The sequence below is a fragment of the Mesoplodon mirus genome, assembly GCF_964341445.2.
Source record: "Mesoplodon mirus genome assembly, chromosome: 4".
Classification (NCBI taxonomy): Eukaryota; Metazoa; Chordata; class Mammalia; order Artiodactyla; family Ziphiidae; genus Mesoplodon; species Mesoplodon mirus.
Window position 1 is genome coordinate 110,823,224 of NC_138979.1, and position 21,041 is coordinate 110,844,264.

The window sequence follows — 21,041 nt, forward strand, 5'->3', positions numbered from 1 at the left end:
CCCTTAGCAGATAGAGAACAACTGAAAAAAATCCTCACTTCACAAGAAAACCCTGGATATTAACCAGTTTACTGAACTGGATGAGCAGTAATATATATAATGCGCTAACATTTCTTAACAAAAAGATTTTTGTAAACAAGCTGCTTCCACAAATACTTTATGAGCCATCATTAACTTTCAGAGATGTTGTTTTAGGTTGGAAACCTTGGTGATCCATCTCACAAAGCACGACTGGAATGAAGAAACCCCTGAAATTGCTAAATGAGAAGACCTGAAAAGCATCCCGGGAAGTCATGACCCTTTAAAGGTGTTGGTTTACAGAGTGTGAAGCGGGCAATTCACCAGCTATACCCAGGAAGCAGCACAGCAAGTGCCCATCACTAGGAATCAGAGAACAGGTCATTCTGAAGGGTGGTTGGAACCACCGCAGGCCCACAATGAGTGTGGTCTAACTTCTGTGATAGGGAAAAACTCCTCCATTCGGAATACGGTTCAGGATTTCAACAGAAGATTATTCAAATGAAAAGCAATTCGTTACCGTCTCTGTTGGGTTTTTGGGACCATTTTTAGGGCTCCAGCAACAAGGACAGATTCACTAAGGGCTAGGATCAAAATCTCAGGTGTGAAATCTTTAGCAAAGGCTGGACATTCAGGGCCCTCTGAGGGGCTCCCTGGCCTTCGGGTGTGGACGTGGAGAGCTGACTGGCCAGCTGCTACCTTGTTAGAGAGAGAGGAACTTGGCTCTGTCACTTTTCCTCTGAGGCTCACAAAACACAGAATGTATTCCACAGAAGCTTATTTTAGCTTAAAGGGCTAAACAAGAGATCGCAGGGTGAGAACAATGAGTGGGATGTCAAGATTTTTAGGGTTTTTTTTTTTTTCATGTTATTATCAACGATCTATTTTCTTAACAATGTCACTTAACTTTTCTCTGCTTCATTTTATCCCTATAATGGATATACTCAGTTTAACTCCCAAGTTCCAGAAGAGTTAATGGTGGGAAGATGTGTTGATAAATATTTTTAAAGCTCTCTGACTTCCTTAGAAAGAAAGCAGGCTTGTGAAAAAATTCCCTGAGAAAATATTTAGAGATTCAGTAAGACTGAGTCAAGAAATCTCTAAATTATGAGCCCTTTAAAGTAGCTTTTTAAGGTAAAACATATTAGTGTACTGCGTGTGTGTGTGTCTGTGTGGATATATCATGTGCACACCGTTTCTCTGATTACAAAGTAAAGAGCAAGCATAACTGAATTTTGGAATTTCAGGTTCTCAATGTTTAGTGAGATATAGATGCTACAATTAAACCACTTCCCTTCATTTGCAGAATTTGTCCCCGACTCCACTTTGAATGACACTCTCATACATCTGTTCTGCAGGAGAAGTAGCAAGACCTGTTTGAAGTTGAAATCCATGACACCCTTTGTAGAACAGTGGCAACCTGATCAAAACACCGATCAAGCAGAAATGCTTTTGTGTTCTGATCAACAGAGCCAAATTCAGTCTCTCTCTAAGGAGAACGCGCGCACGCGCGCACACACACACACACACACACACACACTCTCCCTATGTTCAGGGCCGAGGTTTTCCTTCTACCCCCAACTAATAAAATCAGGAGGCTGCAATGAGGCGAGCGGCACGCAGTTTGATGTCCTCAGCAGGATACGGGGAGTCAGAAGTGGCGCTGTAAATCCAGAGCGGGGCTTCAACACCGTGTTAAGTGTGGCCCGACTCTCAGAGATTTCCCTTTGATGCAAGTTCAGTATATTAATGGGAAAAGCATTCACTTTTATTTGTCTGTACTGTCTGCGACAGCAAGGCTGCCTCATTTAGCCTGGGCCAACATGAAAATACACAGAAAAGCAATCTGCTGCAAATTAGCACAGCTCCCCTTTCATTTACTAGCTAGTAATTGGAAGGGGTTAAGAAAGTGTAATTTATCAGATCATGTGAGTGTATTTGCTTGTGTGGACAGCAAGCCTCCCCCGAATTTCCCTATGAACTCTGAGGCAGTAATCCTTCCTCGACATCCACTTGATCTGAAAGGCGATACTGACATGGGTGAGATGCACACACTTCGTTAGGTTTGAGAAGGAGGTTTCCTAGACCCCCGAATGGGGTGTTAATCAATCTATTAGAGCCTTACCTTTCTTTAGATATGTTTTTACTCTCCCGTTTCCAAATTGTCTTGAAGTCACTGCAGAACTCATACCACACCATAAACACGTAGTTGGGTGTGATCTCCTTCTCACCAGACTTTGGCTTCATCCCAAAATATCCTACTGTTGTTTCAAAACTGCAAAAGTAGAGAGAAAAAAAAAAACAGTGAGGTAGAGGGTGAGAGGCTGTCAACGCTAATACCCATTAGGGGAGGAGAGGGGACACCAGGAGAGTTTCTCCCACACACTTCTCTTCTCTAGCACAGAAGCCCAGGCTTGAGTCACTGCAGCTTATCCTAAGCCTCAGTAAGACCTACGTGTTCAAGCCAATTATCTAAGAAATTTAACATGATTGGGGATACTCCTGGGCACATCTTATCTGTATAAAACCAGCATGTATAATTCCAGGGTGTATGTAGGTAAAACTTTTGGGGTTTGTTCTTCATCTCAAATCCATGTCATTTACCTGCTCTTTGTGTTAGGTTGAATGATTACATGGAACACTAATGACATGTTGGTTCTGTATCACCAGCAGTGGACAGTTAGAGAGCCCATAGGGAATCATCAGTCTGTTGACTGCTCCACAGAAAATCAAGAGACTGTTCTATCCTTATTCTGGCATCTTCTGGCTTTATAATCTTGGGTCAATCATTCAACACTGGGCTCTCAGTATTTTCAAGGGTAAAATAAGAGACTTAGACCAAATGATGTTTAAGAAAGCTACATTTTAAAGCTTGATGTGATACAGGAGTACAAACCATCAATGTACAAAAATACATATAATTGAAGCTATAGCAAGGATTGGAGGAAAAAACATTTTTGATCTTAAAAAATGATCTCTAACCCAGTCGGAAAAGAACCCAGGTTTTACAAGGGTGACTCCCAGATATCACTAAGAACCTCCTGACCTACCCCTTGGAGGTTCGTTCCCAGATGACTACCCAGGCCTCCCAAGCAGCCCTTCTTGGAGGCACTAGCTTTGCAGCAATTTATAGCTCTGCCCTCATTCCTTCTCCCCACCCACTCCAAGCCCCACAAGCTCATTTGCCATGAGCAAGAACACTTAAATAAATGGCCCCCTTTTCTAGGGTGTCGGAAACTAATCAAAGCAGGCATGGCTGGCCAGGTTTATTACTCAATGCTCTATCATCTGTTCAGACACAGCGTTGTTTTTTCTTTTTTTTGTGGCCATCCTGAATACTGAGTTTCTAACGGAACGCTATTCAACAGCAATTGTAAAACCCTGAAGCCCCATTACTATTATGGAGCATACTTTCAACTCAGTCTCAGTTATTGGGCACTATGTATCTCATAAGATTTTATCACATTTCACAGATGAACTGTTAATTGATTCCATGGCTATGATTAGGTGAGATCCAAGCTGGAGCTGCAGCTCTGAGTCCCATAAATTCTTTGTGCTTCTGTAAATAATAAATCTGTTTTTAATGCAAATTAAAACTACTGGTCAGGGAATTTTGGCTCCCAGTTATTAAAAGACTAGAAGTGCATAGGTGGAGAAAGGCAATAATTGCAGTAATTTCTTGAGGGACTTCTCTTATAATTCCAAACACACAGATTTTGGAGCAAAACCAGAAAGTAGCAATGTCCACTTTTGCCCAGGCATGACTCCTAATTCTGTGGCAGTCAAAACGCTGAATACACTTTTTATTTCATTCAAAATGAAAATTACATTGATTGTAGCATGGAAATGCGTAAGCAGAGAGTTCTGTAACCTAAAGGAACAGGCCATGTATTTCTTATGGAGTCACGGGCCTTTAGAACTGGAAGGGACGGACATGTCAGTCTGTCCAATGTTCCCATCTTACAGCTGAGAAAACAGAGACCCAGAAAGATGGAATGACCTTATTCATCGGCAGAGTTGGGTCCCCTGATTCTCCGTGAAATGCTTTTTCTGCTCTACCCACCCCCTGTTGTTCATACTCACTGACCCAGGCATTTAAGAAATAAAATAGTCATGTTTTGGTCTCTTTCCATGTTAGACGCCGTTGCCACCTAAGTCATATGTAATGTGCGTTACCCCCAGCAAAGCACATCATTATTCTTCTCTCTTCATTACGTTTACCTTCAACACAGAAACATATTTACTTGTGCAATGAATAGAGAAGAGAAAGTCTTCACTTTTAGTATTCAGAGGAGCAAATTATCTTCCTGATTTCCAGCATGACATAGTGAAGAGCACAGAAACTCTGCTCACTGCTTCAACGCCAACAGTTCCAGCGTTATTTGGAGTGTAGACTGTGAGACCAAGATGTTGCAAGGATGATACAGTTTCAGAGAATGACAGAATTGTTTGGTGGGTTATCACAGAGCTTGAGAAAAGCATGTCATCATCCTGTGGGCCACACTTTTCCCAACTCTGAATTGAATGATGTACTCTCACCACCTCTCCCCCGGGGAGTCTGGGAGGCCCTGCTTGCTAACCCTCAAAGAGTATGAAACCTAAAGGAAATAGTGAATTTCAGCATTCCCTCCCCCCCCATGTGTTTAAGTGAACCTCTTCAGGAGAACCAAAGCAAACAGAGTTGCAGAGGATGGCCTGGCTTTGGCACTCTGCAAGTTTAACGAAGTCACTCTGAGGATGTGTGCCTTATTGGATTTCAGTGTGATCCCTTTGTTCCAGGAAAAGCCAAAAGCTAGAATATGAACCTACAACTATCTGATAAGGTCTAGACTATGTTCCTCCCCACCCACCCAGTCCCGCTCCAAACACAACTCTCTTCCTTTCAAATTTAATTTTGATTCACAGAAGACTGATTATTGAAAACCTTCTGAAATTTGGGCATGAAAACTGCTGTTATTTGACAACAATATTGGAATTTTCTCCAACAGACAAAGGGGCAATCATGCTGTTTGAAATTTCTGTTTCTCAGCAGATAATTAAAATAGCTTTCAACATTGAAAAGATTTATTTCTCATCATATGTTGTGTTCTATAAAACTTTTCTGCTTTACTCTCAACTGTTCCCTGACTCCTTTTCTCTCTGCTATAATTCCTTGTCTGATTTCTATCTTTTCGATTCAGCTAAACATTTTGAGAGTTCAGCCAATGATTATATCAAAGAGCCCACGGCAAAGGGAACGGTTTTACTTTTGCAGTGTTGAGATGCCAGGGCGGAACATATCCGCTTATTGCCCCTCATGCGTGCCTTTAGAAAACTGCTGAGGAAAAGCAAATATTCCTTAGCCTCAGAGTAAATTGTTTCTCTTGAGAATACAACATAAGAATTTCCTAAATCTCACTCGAATGTTGCAACACTGACCACCAACCTCCTTCAAGACTGTAACCAAACAACTGTGGTTTCTACGTTAAAGATGGGATCTAACATATTTCATGTATGACATGAAAGCTAGACTACCTTCACCACAAAGTCACGGAAAACGCTGACAACCGAAATTTATGACCCCCCTCAGCATAGCTAATGCACAGCAGCAACTTCGGCCCCTCTCACACAGGGCCCCTTTTCCTGAAGCAAGAATCCTGAAGAAGAATTAGAAATTTGACATCCACCTTAGAAAGTGAAATTTTGTTTGGCCTGATACCCATGTGTTGATGGTCCTTTCTATGCATATGGGATACTTCTATAACACAGACACACCAGCTTTACACACTGACGAAGGGAAGCTTACTACAGGGATAATGTAAGCTCTATAGGGGATAAGGCCAATAAAGGGGCACAACCTAAAAATCTATAAACAGAATCATGTGATTGTCTTGGTTATCAAAGATTATCATGCAAAGATGGTAATCATGATCAAGAACATGTCTGCCCTTAGAAAGATGCAAGATTTGCCCTCGCCTTGCTTCCTTCTGCATATTTATTCTATTGGCACTTACAGCGGGAAGCAGGGCAAGATGTCAGTGTCTGTCAAGGCAGAACAGACAGCACTGACTATAGGCTTTCAGTACCCTTGGAAATTGTGGTGAGATGGGAGGAAAAACGTTCATTTCTAGAACTTGTTCACTTGCATTTAATGAACTCCCCTCCTCACACATTTGTAAAGCTCATTTTCCTTTATCTACTGTTTCCTGTCCTTATCTCTTATTTAATTTTCTAGTACTTGTAGAACTGGTCCCAGCAAAATTTACCTCAGTTCTCAGCCCTGAATATGAGAAAGTCTCAGTGTATTCCCCCCTCACCTTTCTAAGAGGGAGGGAGAGCCAAGCTGACTAACCTGGTCAACTGAAAAAAAGACCCCCATGAGGGATCACAGCCAACGATTACTGGGCTCTACCAGGTGAGGTGGATGGTTCCGCTTGGGTGTCTATTAAGAGAGGGAAGAACGTAGAAGAGGCCTGAGGTAGGTGGGAGGTTGAATAGAAGACCTCTGGGGTCTCTTCCCCTTTTCTGTGCACGTAGAGAGGAAAGTCCCTTCTCCCCATTTGTCCCTTGTTTACAATATCCTCCAGGATCTGAGGAAAGACATATGTGTCTTAGGTGTTTGTAATAAATGGTTTAATCTAGTTGTAACACTAAGAAGGATCCCACTGTTCCCAGCATCTGTGAAGTGTTTAGGAGCAGAGTAGTGGAGGAGACGCAAACAGGTGGAAATGGTGTCCTGACTCCTGAGGCAGGTGAGTCACTTCTGGATGATTCCCTGCTTCTTGAGGAAAACTATTCCCAAGTCCTATTTCTGGAGCTTTCACTCTAGCTCTCCCTAGACTCTTATTGCTTCTGGATGCAGAGTCTTAGCCGATGGGGTCCAAAGAATGGCTAGTCATTCATTTTGCTAAGTGAGATAAGCAATCATAAAAGGGAAAAATTCTGTATGATTCTGCTTACATGAGGTACCTTAGAGCAGTCAAAGTCACAGAGGCAGAAAGTAGAATGGTGGTTGCCAGGGGCTGAAGGAAGGAGAGAATGGGGGAGTTATGGTTTAATGAGTACAGAGTTTGCCTTCAGAGAAGATGAAAAAGTTCTGGAGATGGTTGGTGTTGATGGTTTGTGATAATAACAAAAGAATAGCTAGGCAAAGAAAGACTTGGCGCCAATTCAGATCTGCTTACCTTTTCTGCGCATTCTCCAAGTGACTTTCTTCCATTGTATGCTCTTTTTTGGCTGTGAAAGAAATAATTACGGTTAAAATAGTATTTTCTTCCAGCATATCCTTTGTGTAATCTTCTAACTTTGATTATACCCATTCATTATCAAAATAAATCCGAATTCAGGGGTTGGAAGGCCCTACCACGTATCCTGGCAATTGTACTCAATTTGCTACATCCACTACCACAGCTTTCTTGATAACAGCTATAGCTAATGGTGGCCATATAATTCATGGTTCTCTCTGGGATAGTTTTGAAAGGGGGGACTATTACTAATTACTCTGGGCAAAGGCTTAAATTGTAACATTCCTGGCCAGACTGGATCACATGGTCAGCCTAGCTATACCTGGCCTCTTTGGGAGCCTTGGCATGTGCTCAGCACTCCCCCTTTCCCCACAACAACCACTACCACAAAATAAACCCAGTACCACCTGCAGTAGTTCTGCTCAGATTCAAAGGAATTCACTGTAATCCTTGCATACCCTGTCTCTACACCCATGGTCTAGGGAAGCCTATGGTCTCTTTTCTGAGAATGTTTTTAAATGCATTGAAAAAATACTTAAAATTACTAAGGAAATCAATGATGCTGAGGTAGAATTCTGAATTTACAGATTAAGAACCCACACTCTGTAGGGACCACAGGGAAACTGGGAGGTTTCATTTGGGGGTGGTTCTTTTACATATTCTTCTCTCTGATCAGAAAATAAACATTGGGGTGCATGTGTCTTTTTGAATTATGGTTTTCTCTGGGTATATGCCCAGTAGTGGGATTGCTGGGTTGTATGGTAGTTCTATTTTTAGTTTTTTAAGGAACCTCCATACTGTTCTCCATAGTGGTTGTATCAATTTACCATTCCCACCAACAGTGCAAGAGGGTTCCCTTTGCTCCACACCCTCTTCAGCATTTATTATTTGTAGATTTTTTGATGATGGCCATTCTGATCAGTGTGAGGTGATACCTCATTGTAGTTTTGATTTCCATTTTTCTAATAATTAGTGATGTTGAGCCTCTTTTCATGTGTTTGTTGGCCACCTGTATGTCTTCTTTGGAGAAATGTCTATTTAGGTCCTCCACCCATTTTTTGATTGGGTTATTTGCTTTTTCGATATTGAGCTGCATGAGCTATTTCATCAACAGAGGAATGGATAAAGAATACATGGTACATATATATAATGGAATAGTACTCAGCCACTAAAAGGAACGAAATTGGGTCATTTGTAGAGACGTGGATAGACCTAGAGACAGTCATGCAGAGTGAAGTAAGTCAGAAAGATAAAAACAAATATCGTATACTAATGCATATGTATGGAATCTAAAAAAGTTGTATAGGTGATCTCATTTGCAAAGCAGAAATAGAGACACAGATGTAGAGATATGGATAACAAGGGGGAAGGTGGGGTGGAATGAATTGGGAGATGGGGATTGACATGTGTACACTATTGATACTATGTATAAAATAGGGAACTAGGGGCTTCCCTGGTGGCGCAGTGGTTGAGAGCCCGCCTGCTGATGCAGGGGACACGGGTTCGTGCCCTGGTCTGGGAAGAGCCCACATGCCGCGGAGCAGCTGGGCCCGTGAGCCATGGCTGCTGAGCCTGCACGTCCGGAGCCTGTGCTCCGCAATGGGAGAGGCCACAACAGTGAGAGGCCCGCGTACCGGAAAAAAAAAAAAAAGGTAACTAGTGAGAACCTACTGTATAGCACAGGGAACTCTACTCAGTGCACTGTGGTGACCTATATGGGAAGGAAATCCAAAAAAGAGGGGATACATGTATACGTATAGCTGATTCACTTTGCTGTACAGTATAAACTAACACAACATTGTAAAGCAACTATACTCCAATAAAAAAAGTAAAAAAAAGATAATACTGTCATATATGATAATACAATTCATACACGAGACATCTTAAAAATGTCTAGAAAAATCATCAAGTCATAATCTCTATGAGCCTTAAGAGTCCTTTCATTTAGATACCCCATGCTCTTGGGTTGGAAGAATTAATATCATGAAAATGGCCATACTACCCAAAGCAATCTACAGATTTAATGTGACCCCTATCAAACTACCCATGACATTTTTCACATAATTAGAATAAATAATCCTAAAATTTCTATGGAATCATAAAAGACCCAAAATTGCCAAAGTAATCCTGAGGAAAAAGAACAAAGCAAGAGGCATAACCCTCCCAGACTTCAGACAATACTACAAAGCTACAGTAATTGAAACAGCATGGTATTGGCACAAAAACAGACATATAGATCAATGAAAAAGAATAGAGTCCAGAAATAAACCCACACACCTATGGTCAAATAGTCTTTGACAAAGGAGACAAGGATATACAATGGGAAAAAGTCTCTTCAGCAAGTGGTATTGGGAAAGCTGGACAGCCACATGCAAATCAATGAACTTAGAACACACCCTCACACTATACACAAAAATAAACTCAAAATGGCTTAAAGACTTAAATATAAGACATGATACCATAAAACTCCTAGAAGAGAACATAGGCAAAACATTCCCTGACATAAATTGTACCAATGTTTTCTTAGGTCAGTCTCCCAAGGCAATAGAAATAAAAGCAAAAATGAACAAATGGGACCAAGTCAAACTTACAAGCTTTTGCAAAGTGAAGGAAACCATAAACAAAATGAAAAGACAACCTACAGAATGGGAGAAAATACTTGCAAAAGATGTGATCAACAAGGGCTTAATTTCCAAAATATACAAACAGCTCATACAACTCAACAACAAAAAAACAAGTAACCTAATCGAAAAATGGGCAGAAGACCTAAATAGACATTTCTCCAAAGAAGACATACAGATGGCCAACAGGCACATAAAAGATAAAAACTACAATGAGATCAAAGATCAAAACTACCTCACACCAGTCAGAATGGCCATCACTAAAAAGTATACAAATAACAAATACTAGAGAGGGTGTGGAGAAAAGGGAACCCTCCTACACTGTTGGTGGGAATGTAAGTTGGTGCAGCTATTATGAAAAACAGTATGGAGGTTCCTCAAAAAACTAAAAATAGAGTTGCCATATGATCCAGCAATCCCACTCCTGGGCATATATCTGGACAAAACTATAATTCAAAAAGATACATGCAACCCCAATGTTCATTGCAGCACTATTCACAGTAGCCAGCACATGGAAACAACCTAAATATCCATCAACAGATGAACGGATAAAGAAGATGTGGTACATATATACAATGGAATATTACTCAGCCATAAAAAGGAATGAAATAATGCCATTTGCAGCAACATGGATGGACCTAGAGATTATCATACTAAGTGAAGTAAGAAAGAGAAAGACAAACACCATATGATATCACATGTGGAATCTAAAATATGACACAAATGAACTTATCTATGAGACAGAAACAGACTCACCGACATAAAGAACAGACATGTGGTTGCCAAGGGGGAAGGGGTATGGAGGAGGGATGGAGGGGGAGTTTGGGATTAGCAGATGCAAACTAGTATATATATAATGGATAAATAACAAGGTCCTCCTATATAGCACACAGAACTATATTCAATATCCTGTGATAAACGTAATGGAAAAGAATATTAAAAAATAAAAAAGAACGTAGGGGAAAAAGCCTGGGCCTGTCTAAGAGGCAAGAGACCATTGTTTCGGGGTGCACGAGGAGAGGGGACTCAGAGCACTGCCTAAACGCGCTCCAGAGATGAGCGCAAGCCACGGCTATCAGCGCGGACACCAGAGACAGGCATGAAATGCTAAGGCTGCTGCTGCAGCCACCAAGAAGCCTGTGTGCAAGCACAGGTCACTACCCACACCTCCCCTCCTGGGAGCCTGTGCAGCTTGCCACTGCCTGGGTCCCGTGATCCAGGGACAACTTCCCCGGGAGAACACACAGCACGCCTCAGGCTGTTGCAACGTCGTGTTGGCCTCTGCCGCAGCAGGCTGGCCCTGCATTCTATAACCCTCCCTTCCCCCCCGCCTGAGTGAGCCAGAGTTCCCTAATCAGCTGCTACTTTAATAACCCCGTCCTGTCTGAGCGAAGAACAGACGCCCTCAGGCAACCTACACGCAGAGGCGGGGCCAAATCCAAAGCTGAACCCCAGGAGCTGTGTGAAAAAAGAAGAGAAAGGTAAATCTCTCCCAGCAGCCTCAGGAGCAGCATATTTAATCTCCACAATCAACTTGATGTACCCTGTGTCTGTGGAATACCTGAATAGACAACGAATCATCCCATAATTGAGACGGTGAACATTGGGAACAACAATATGTATTTTTTTTTCCTTTTTCTCTTTTTTTGAGTATGTATGTGTATGCTTCTTTGTGTCATTTTGTCTGTATAGCTTTGCTTTTACCATTTGTCCTAGGGTTCTGTCTGTCCGTTTTTTTTTTAGTATAGTTTTTAGCACTTGTTATCATTGGTGGATTTGTTTTTTGGTTTGGTTGCTCTCCTCTTTCTTTTCTTTTTTAATTACTTAAAAATCTTTTAATATGTTTAATAATTATTTTTTATTTTAATAACTTTATTTTATTTTTCCTTCCTCCCTCCCTCCCTCCCTTCCTTCCTTTTTTCTCCCTTTTCCTCTGAGCCGTGTGGCTGACGGGTCTTGGTGCTCCGGGGGGTGTCAGGCCTGTCCATCTGAGGTGGGAGAGCCGAGTTCAGGACATTGGTCCACCAGATATCTCCTGGCTCCATGTAATATCAAATGGTGAAAACTCTCCCAGAGATCTCCACCTCAATGCTAAGACCCAGCTCCACTCAACGAGGAGCAAGCTACAGTGCTGGACACCCTATGCCAAACAACTAGCAAGACAGGAACACAACCCCACCCATTAGCAGAGATGTTGCCTAAAATCATAATGAAGTCACAGACACCCCAAAACACACCACCAGACACAGCCCTGCCCACCAGAAAGACAAGATCCAGCCTCATCCACCAGAACACAGGTACTAGTCAACTCCACCAGGAAGCCTACACAACCCACTGAACCAACCTTACCCACTGGGAGCAGACACCAAAAACAATGGGAATGACGAACCTGCAGCCTGCGAAAAGGAGATGCCAAACACAGTAAGTTAAGCAAACTGAGAGGACAGAGAACACACAGCAGATGAAGGAGAAAGGTAAAAACCCACCAGAACAAACAAATGAAGAGGAAATAGGCAGTCTACCTGGAAAAGAATTCAGAGTAATGACAGTAAAGATGATCCAAAATCTTGGAAATAGAATGGAGAAAATACAAGAAACGTTTAACAAGGGCCTAGAAGAATGAAAGAGCAAACAAACAATGATGAACAACACAATAAATGAAATTAAAAATTCTCTAGAAGGAATCAATAGCAGAATAACTGAGGCAGAAGAATGGATAAGTGACCTGGAAGATAAAATAGTGGAAATAACTACTGCAGAGCAGAATAAAGAAAAAAGAATGAAAAGAATTGAGGACAGTCTCAGAGACCTCTGGGACAACATTAAACACACGAACGTTTGAATTATCGGGGTGCCAGAAGAAGAAGAGAAAAAGAAAGGGACTGAGAAAATATTTGAAGAGATTATAGTTGAAAACTTCACTGATATGGGAAAGGAAATAGTTAATCAAGTCCAGGAAGTGCAGAGAGTCCCATACAGGATAAATCCAAGAAGAAACATGCCAAAACACATATTAATCAAATTATCAAAAATTAAATACAAAGAAAACATATTAAAAACAGCAAGGGAAAAACAACAAATAACATACATGGGAATCCCCATAAGGTTAACAGCTGATCTTTCAGCAGAAACTCTGCAAGCCAGAAGGGACCGGCAGGACATATTTAAAGTGATGAAAGGGGAAAACCTACAATCAAGAATCAGATTTGATGGAGAAATTAAAACCTTTACAGACAAGCAAAAGCTAAGAGAATTCAGCACCACCAAACCAGCTTTACAACAAATGCTAAAGGAACTCCTCTAGGCAGGAAACAAAAGAGAAGGAAAAGACCTATAATAACAAACCCAAAACAATTAAGAAAATGGTAATAGGAACATAGATATTGATAATTACCTTAAATGTAAATGGATTAAATGCTCCAACCAAAAGACATAGACTGGCTGAATGGATAAAAAAACAAGACCCATATATATGCTGTCTACAAGAGACCCACTACAGACCTAGGGACACATACAGACTGAAAGTGAGGGGATGGAAAAAGATATTCCATGCAAATGGAAATCAAAAGAAAGCTGTGGGCTTCCCTGGTGGTGCAGTGGTTGAGAGTCCGCCTGCCGATGCAGGAGACATGAGTTCGTGCCCCACTCCAGGAAGATCCCACATGCCGCGGAGCGGCTGGGCCCATGAGCCATGGCTGCTGAGCCTGCAGGTCTGGAGCCTGTGCTCCGCAACAGGAGAGGCCACAACAGTGAGAGGCCCACGTACCGCAAAAAAAAAAAAAAAAAAAAGAAAGACGTTAAAGACTATTACAAGAGACAAAGAAGGACACTACATAATGATCAAGGGATCAGTCCAAGAAGAAGATACAACAATTGTAAATATTTATGCACCCAGCGTAGGAGCACCTGGATACCTAAGGCAAATACTAACAGCCATAAATGGGGGAATCGACAGTAACACAATCATAGTAGGGGACTTTAGCCCCCACTTTCACCAATGGATAGATCATCCAAAATGAAAATAAATAAGGAAACACAAGCTTTAAATGATACATTAAACAAGATGGACTTAATTGATATTTACTGGACATTCCATCCAAAAAGAACAGAATACACTTTCTTCTCAAGTGCTCATGGAACATTCTCCAGGATAAATCATATCTTGGGTCACAAATCAAGCCTTGGTAAATTTAAGAAAATGTGAAATTGATTCAAGTATTTTTTTTTTGACGACAATGCTATGAGACTAGATATCAGTTATAGGAAAAAAAATCTGTAAAAAATACAAACATATGGAGGCTAAACAATACATTACTAAATAACCAAGAGATCACTGAAGAAATCAAAGAGGAAATTAAAAAATACCTAGAGACAAATAACAATGAAAACAACAACCCAAAATCTATGGGATGCAGCAAAAGCAGTTCTAAGAGGGAAGTTTATAGCAATACAATCCTACCTCAAGAAACAAGAAACATCTCAAATAAACAACTTAACCTTACACCTAAAGCAATTAGAGAAAGAAGAACAAAATCCCCCCAAACTTCACAGAAGGAAAGAAATCATAAAGATCGGATCAGAAAAAAATGAAAAAGAAATGAAGGAAACAATAGCAAAGACCAATAAAACTAAAAGCTGGTTCTGTGAGAAGATAAACAAAACTGATAAACCATTAGCCAGACTCATCAAGAAAAAAAGGGAGAAGACTCAAATCATTAGAATTAGAAATGAAAAAGGAGAAGTAACAAGTGACACTGCAGAAATACAAAGGATCATGAGAGATTACTATAAGCAACTACATGTCAATAAAATAGACAACTGGGAAGAAATGAACACATTCTTAGAAAAGCACAACCTTCTGAGACTGAACCAGGAAGAAATAGAAAATATAAACAGACCAATCACAAGCAATGAAATTGAGACTGCAATTAAAAATCTTCCAACAAGCCAAAGCCCAGGACCAGATGGCTTCACAGGCGAATTCTATCAAACATTTAGAGAAGAGCTAACACCTATCCTTCTCAAACTCTTCCAAAATATAGCAGAGGGAGGAACACTTCCAAATTCATTCTACAAGGCCACTATCACCCTGATACCAAAACCCGACAAAGATGTCACAAAGAAAGAAAACTACAGGCCAATATCACTGATGAACATAGATGCAAAAATCCTCAACAAAATACTAGCAAACAGAATCCAACAGCACATTAAAAGGATCATACACCATGATCAAGTGGGGTTTATCCCAGGAATGCAAGGATTCTTCAATATACGCAAATCAATCAATGTGATACACCATATTAACAAACTGAAGGGTAAAAACCATATGATCATCTCTGTTAACAGATGCAGGAAAAGCTGTCAACAAAATTCAACACCGATTTATGACAAAAGCCCTCCAGAAAGTAGGCATAGAGGGAACTTAACTCAACATAATAAAGGTCATATATGACAAACCCACAGCCAACATCATTCTCAATGGTGGAAAACTGAAACCATTTCCACTAAGATCAGGAAAAAGACAAGGTTGCCCACTCTCACCACTATTATTCCACATAGTTTTGGAAGTTTTAGCCATAGCAATCAGAGAAGAAAAAGAAATAAAAAGAATCAAAATAGGAAAAGAAGAAGTAAAACTGTCACTGTTTGCAAATGACATGATACTATACATAGATAATCCTAAGGATGCCACCAGAAAACTAGTAGAGCTAATCAATGAATTTGGTAAAGTAGCAGGATCCAAAATTAGCAGAACATAGCAGAACATATAGCAGAAAACTATAAGACACTGATGAAAGAAATTAAAGATGATACAAACAGGTGGAGAGATACACCGTGTTCTTTGATTTGAAGAATCAACCCTGTGAAAATGACTACACTGCCCAAAGCAATCTACAGATTCAGTGCAATCCCTATCAAACTACCAATGGCATTTTTCACAGAACTAGAACAAAAAATTTCACAATTTGTATGGAAACACTAAAGACTCTGAATAGCCAAGGCAATCCTGAGAAAGAAAAACGGAGCTGGAGGAATCAGGCTCCCTGACTTCAGACTATACTACAAAGCTACTACAAAGTAATCAAGACAGTATGGTAGTGGCATAAAAACAGAAATATAGATCAGTGGAACAGGATAGAAAGCCCAGAGATAAACCCACACACATATGGTCACCTTATTTTTGATAAATGAGGCAAGCATATACAATGAAGACAGCCTCTTCCATAAGTGGTGCTGGAAAAACTGGACAGCTACATGTAAAAGAATGAAATTAGAACACTCCCTAACAACATAAACAAAAATAAACTCAAAATGGATTAAAGACCTAAACGTATGGCCAGACACTATAAAACTCTTAGAGGAAAGCATAGGCAGAACACTCTATGACATAAATCACAGCAAGATCCTTTTTGATCCACCTCCTAGAGAAGTGGAAATAAAAACAAAAATAAACAAATGGGATCTAATGAAACTGAAAGGCTTTTGCACAGCAAAGGAAACCATAAACAAGATGAAAAGACAACCCTCAGAATGGGAGAAAATATTTGCAAATGAAGCAACTGACAAAGGATTAATCTCCAAAATTTACAAGCAGCTCATGCAGCTCAATATCAAAAAAACAAAGAACCCAATCTAAAAATGGGCAGAAGATCTAAATAGACATTTCTCCAAAGAAGATATACAGTTGCCAACAAACACATGAAAGGATGCTCAATATCAAAATCATTAGAGAAATGCAAATCAAAAGTACAATGAGGTATCACCTCACATCACTCAGAATGGCCATCGTCAAATATCTACAAACAATGAATGCTGGAGAGGGTGTGGAGAAAAGGAAACCCTGTTGGTGGGAATGTAAAGTGATACAGCCACTATGGAGAACAGTATGGAGGTTCCTTAAAAAAACTAAAAATAGAACTACCATACGACCCAGCTATCCCACTCTTTGGCATATACCCTGAGAAAACCATAATTCAAAAAGAGTCATGTACCACAATGTTCATTGCAGCTCTATTTACAATAGCCAGGACATGGAAGCAACCTAAGTGTCCATCGACAGATGAATGGATAAAGAAGATGTGGCACACATATACAATGGAATTGTACTCAGCCATAAAAAGAAATGAAATTGAGTTATTTGTAGTGAGGTGGATGGATCTAGAGTCTGTCATACAGAGTGAAATAAGTCAGAAAGAGAAAAACAAATACCGTATGCTAACACATATATATGGAATCTAAAAAAAAAAGAAAAAAAATCGTTATGAAGAACCTAGGGGCAGGACAGGAATAAAGACGCAGACGTAGAGAATGGACTTGAAGACACGGGGAGGGGGAAGTGTAAGCTGGGATGAAGTGAGAGAGTGGCATGGACATATATACACTACCAAATGTAAAACAGATAGCTGGTGGGAAGCAGCCGCATAGCACAGGGAGATCATCTGGGTGCTTTGTGACCACCTAGAGGGGTGGGATAGAGAGGGTGGGAGGGAGATGCAAGAGGGAAGAGATATGGGGATATATGTATATGTATAGCTGATTCACTTTGTTATAAAGCAGAAACGAACACACCATTGTATAGCAATTATACTCCAATAAAGATATTAAAAATGTATACATATGTATAATTGAATCACTTTGCTGTAGAGGAGGAGAAAATAACACAACATTGTAAATCAACTATACTTCAATTAAAAAAAGATTCCTTTCATTATGGCTACAATGATGCAAAATGAATGGGAAAAGAAAATCAATTGTATCTAGGGCCTATGTTGTGATACTTCATGAAAGGTATTAAAGGATTTTAAAATATCACTTTAAATTAAGCCTAGCTCTGCCATGTGCTACCTGTGTGACTAGGCAAGTCACTCATGATCAACTGTGTAGTTACGGCCTCATCTGTCCTCTTAGCATAGCCACAGAGACCACCATTCTACAGCTGTTATAAAGATTAAATGAGACAATACATGTAAAGCCCTTAGCACCTAAAACACGCTCAATAAATGACGTGACAGGTATTACTGGCACCTCATCATCATTCACTTTATCACTGATGATAAAATGTAAATTTTGTCAAGTTACTCCCCTGCTCAGAATAGCTTGCCATCTCTCTTGACATAACCCCTGAAGTCTTCACAGTGGCCCCGAGGCCCTGCCATTCTAGACCCTGGCTCCCCTGTGACATTCCTCCTCCTTCCCATGCTCATTCCTTTCCAGTCTGGCTGGCCAGCTGGCTGATGGAGCACACTGAGCATGTGCACTGGGGATCTTTGCACTTGCCTTTCCTCCTCCCTGGGGCACCCTGCCCACAGACTCGGCATGACTGGGTCCCTCACTCCATTAGGTCTCAGCTCAAACATCACCTTCTATGATTCTGCTAAATTAAAGACCATCCCTTGCCATGTTTCCTCCCCACCCTTTTCCCTATAGCCTCTGTCTACTTGACAGACTATGCAGTTACTCATTTGTTTATTATACGACATTGAATGGAAGCTTCAAGACAGCAGCCACTTCACCTGGCCTGTTTTCTTTTGTGCCTTAAACACGGAAAAGTGTCCACATATTAAATAAATTATTTTAGCTAAAAATGTATATATTGGACAATGGTTGCTTAAGTAGAGAGATATTAAGTTTCCTAAACATAAAACTTTATATTCAGAATATGAACATAGGCTAAAGAAGAATGTCAGGCTAAAGTTGTATAGTATTATCTCTAAGTCCAGTAAATTTCAACAAAAATATTTTTTTATATTAAAATGATTTGGCTTGGATAACGACATCCTTCTCGGTAAAGTCATAGTCATTGCTATCTTTTGTGCTATGATTCCCCCCATCCTCCTAGCAGGAATCTCTGTGAATTAGTTGGGTTCTTAGTCAATCAGATACAGAGAAGTGACTTACGTCTCTCATAGGCTACCAAGTTCCCCCAAATGTGAAACAAACTACTGGTTTGTTCTTATCCAGTGATTATTAATTATGCACATGGCCAAACAAGGGGGAAAATTCCTTTAAGGCACGAGTGATCTTCCTGGAGCACAGCTGTTGTTCTCTGTCACCAGGTGTTTCTAACTGGTTACTTCCACTTTGTGCTAAGCAGACTGTGGTCAACCCGTCATTGCATATAAATTTAGAGAGAAATACCCTCTCCAAACTGAATTAAGATGAGATTAAGCTTGTGCAATAGCTCTATGAATATGGTTATTTGGGAAAAAACAGCATCCAAATGTAAAAAGAGGTATTACTAAGAGGCAGTGCATTCTGCAGAACCTCTGAGGGTTTTGGGGACAAGAGCCTTCAGGAAAAGGAGAAGAACCTAGAGATCTCAAGTCTTCCTAAGCCAAGGGCCTATGTACAGACAGAAAAGGCAGTCACCCCCCTGGTGTGCCCTTGAATCTCCACCAGCCTAAAATATTTCTCCTGCCACAATGTGTGAAATTTCCAACCATGTCATTATACATTTTAAGTCCTCAAAACGCTCTGAGCAAAACAAAAAAGACATTATCTAGAAGGAAAATGTTTAAAGACTGGAGTCACAAACTCAAGTTCCAACATCACCAACAAATAAGGTAATTGTAGGCCAAGTGTAAGAACCTTAACATTCCAAAATTCTCTCTCTAACTCTTCAATACTGGAACTGACACAATCCCAGTGCAGGGAAGCCACCAGGGAGTGGGAGAGAAATGGGAAGGCCATGCCCCATTTAAGGGAGGGAAGGCACTAGCCACTGCTAACCGATCTTCCACCTTTTTCAGAGAAGCTAGGTTTTTGGTTTTTTGTTTTTTTAACATATATATATATATATATATATATATATATATATATATATATATATATATATATATATATATAATTTATTTATTTATTTGGCTGCGTCAGGTCTTAGTTGCAGCATGCGGGATCTTCATTGCAGCGTGCGGGATCTTTTCATTGCAGTGCATGGGCTTCTCTCTAGTTGTGGTGTGCGGGCTCAGTAGTTGCAGCGCGTGGGGTTAGTTGCCCCGCGGCATGCAGGATCTTAGTTCCCCAACCAGTGATTGGACCCATGTCCCCAGCATTGGAAGGTGGATTCTTAACCACTAGACCACCAGGGAAGTCCCACAGCTAGGATATTTTAAACATATGTTCCCAACTTTAGAAAGATGTTTCAAACGTTCTGTAGGAGAAAGATCCCATTCCCACTGGCCGTATCTGGCTCTGCAAGCTCTAGTAGCTACAGACATCATGACATAGGTGGGTCTGTTCTTTCATTCCACGTGCCACACCCTGTTCTAGGTGCGTGGGATCCCCAGTGAAGAAAGCAGACAAATGCCCCTACAGAACTTTCATTCTAGGGGAAGACAGACAATTAAACCTGAGAGAATAAGATGCAGTATAAGTAATTTTCGATGAGGGGTAGCAAAAAAAGAAAAAAATTCCAGAGTACGGATTGTTGCCTATAGAAGGAGACTCTATGTGGGTTACTGAATTAGGGGTGCGTAGGCAGCCAGAGCATGCCACAGAGGTACCCGGCACAAAAAGGGAGAGACAGTGTTTAAATTGAAGATGGTACATCTTAGATGGAAACTGTCCTTACCCTACAAATATGACGAGTCGTGGCCCTGAATCCATGTGTGGAGTTTCCTTAGTTTTCTATGCAACAATGCCATGGACAGAGTATATATGTGCTTCTTTTTCAGTTTAGATTTGGTGCTAGGTGTGGGGTAGTGGGGTGGGTAGGCTTCTAGAAGAGTAAGTTTGGAGGTGTTGTCAGATACTGACACAGCACTAGGGGAGATGGAGATATAACAGGCATCCCCGACCTTGCTCTTCTCTCTTTTCTTTCTTTCTCAAGAAGCTGTTTCATTGTCTGCAACAAATTATTTTTCAAATCAGGGGAATAAAAGAGTTGCTTAGAATGTTGATAGTCTCACAGTTTAAGGCAATAAGAAAAACAAACTAGAGTACTAAAATGAGATGTTTCGCTTAACATCAATTCTGTTTTCCCAAGTTCTTTATCAAGTCTAGGTATACACTGTGATGATGGTGATTTACTGGAGGGGCCAGCAGAGAGTGGAATGGTAAGTCTGCTTGTTGACCTACCTACAGCATACTATAATTTCCCTGTCACTGATAGAACTGTGTTGCTTTTCTTCCATTTTAATTTTCTCTGTTAAAGAACAATATTTATTTCTCACAATTCTGT

The 21,041-nt window shown here is 40.6% G+C and overlaps 1 protein-coding gene across 8 annotated transcripts in view; it reads right to left on the bottom strand.

Annotated features, from left to right (window-relative positions):
• FMN1 (formin 1) overlaps positions 1-21,041 on the bottom strand; it is a gene marked incomplete at its 5' end in the record, with an annotated part of 415,504 nt that overhangs the window by 32,844 nt on the left and 361,619 nt on the right. For all 8 annotated transcript variants that reach the window (XM_082620131.1, XM_082620130.1, XM_082620129.1 and 5 more), the window contains 2 exons: positions 2,144-2,293; positions 7,182-7,233. In XM_082620131.1, coding sequence (XP_082476257.1) covers positions 2,144-2,293; positions 7,182-7,233 — 202 coding nt within the window. The remainder of the gene's footprint in view (positions 1-2,143; positions 2,294-7,181; positions 7,234-21,041) is intronic.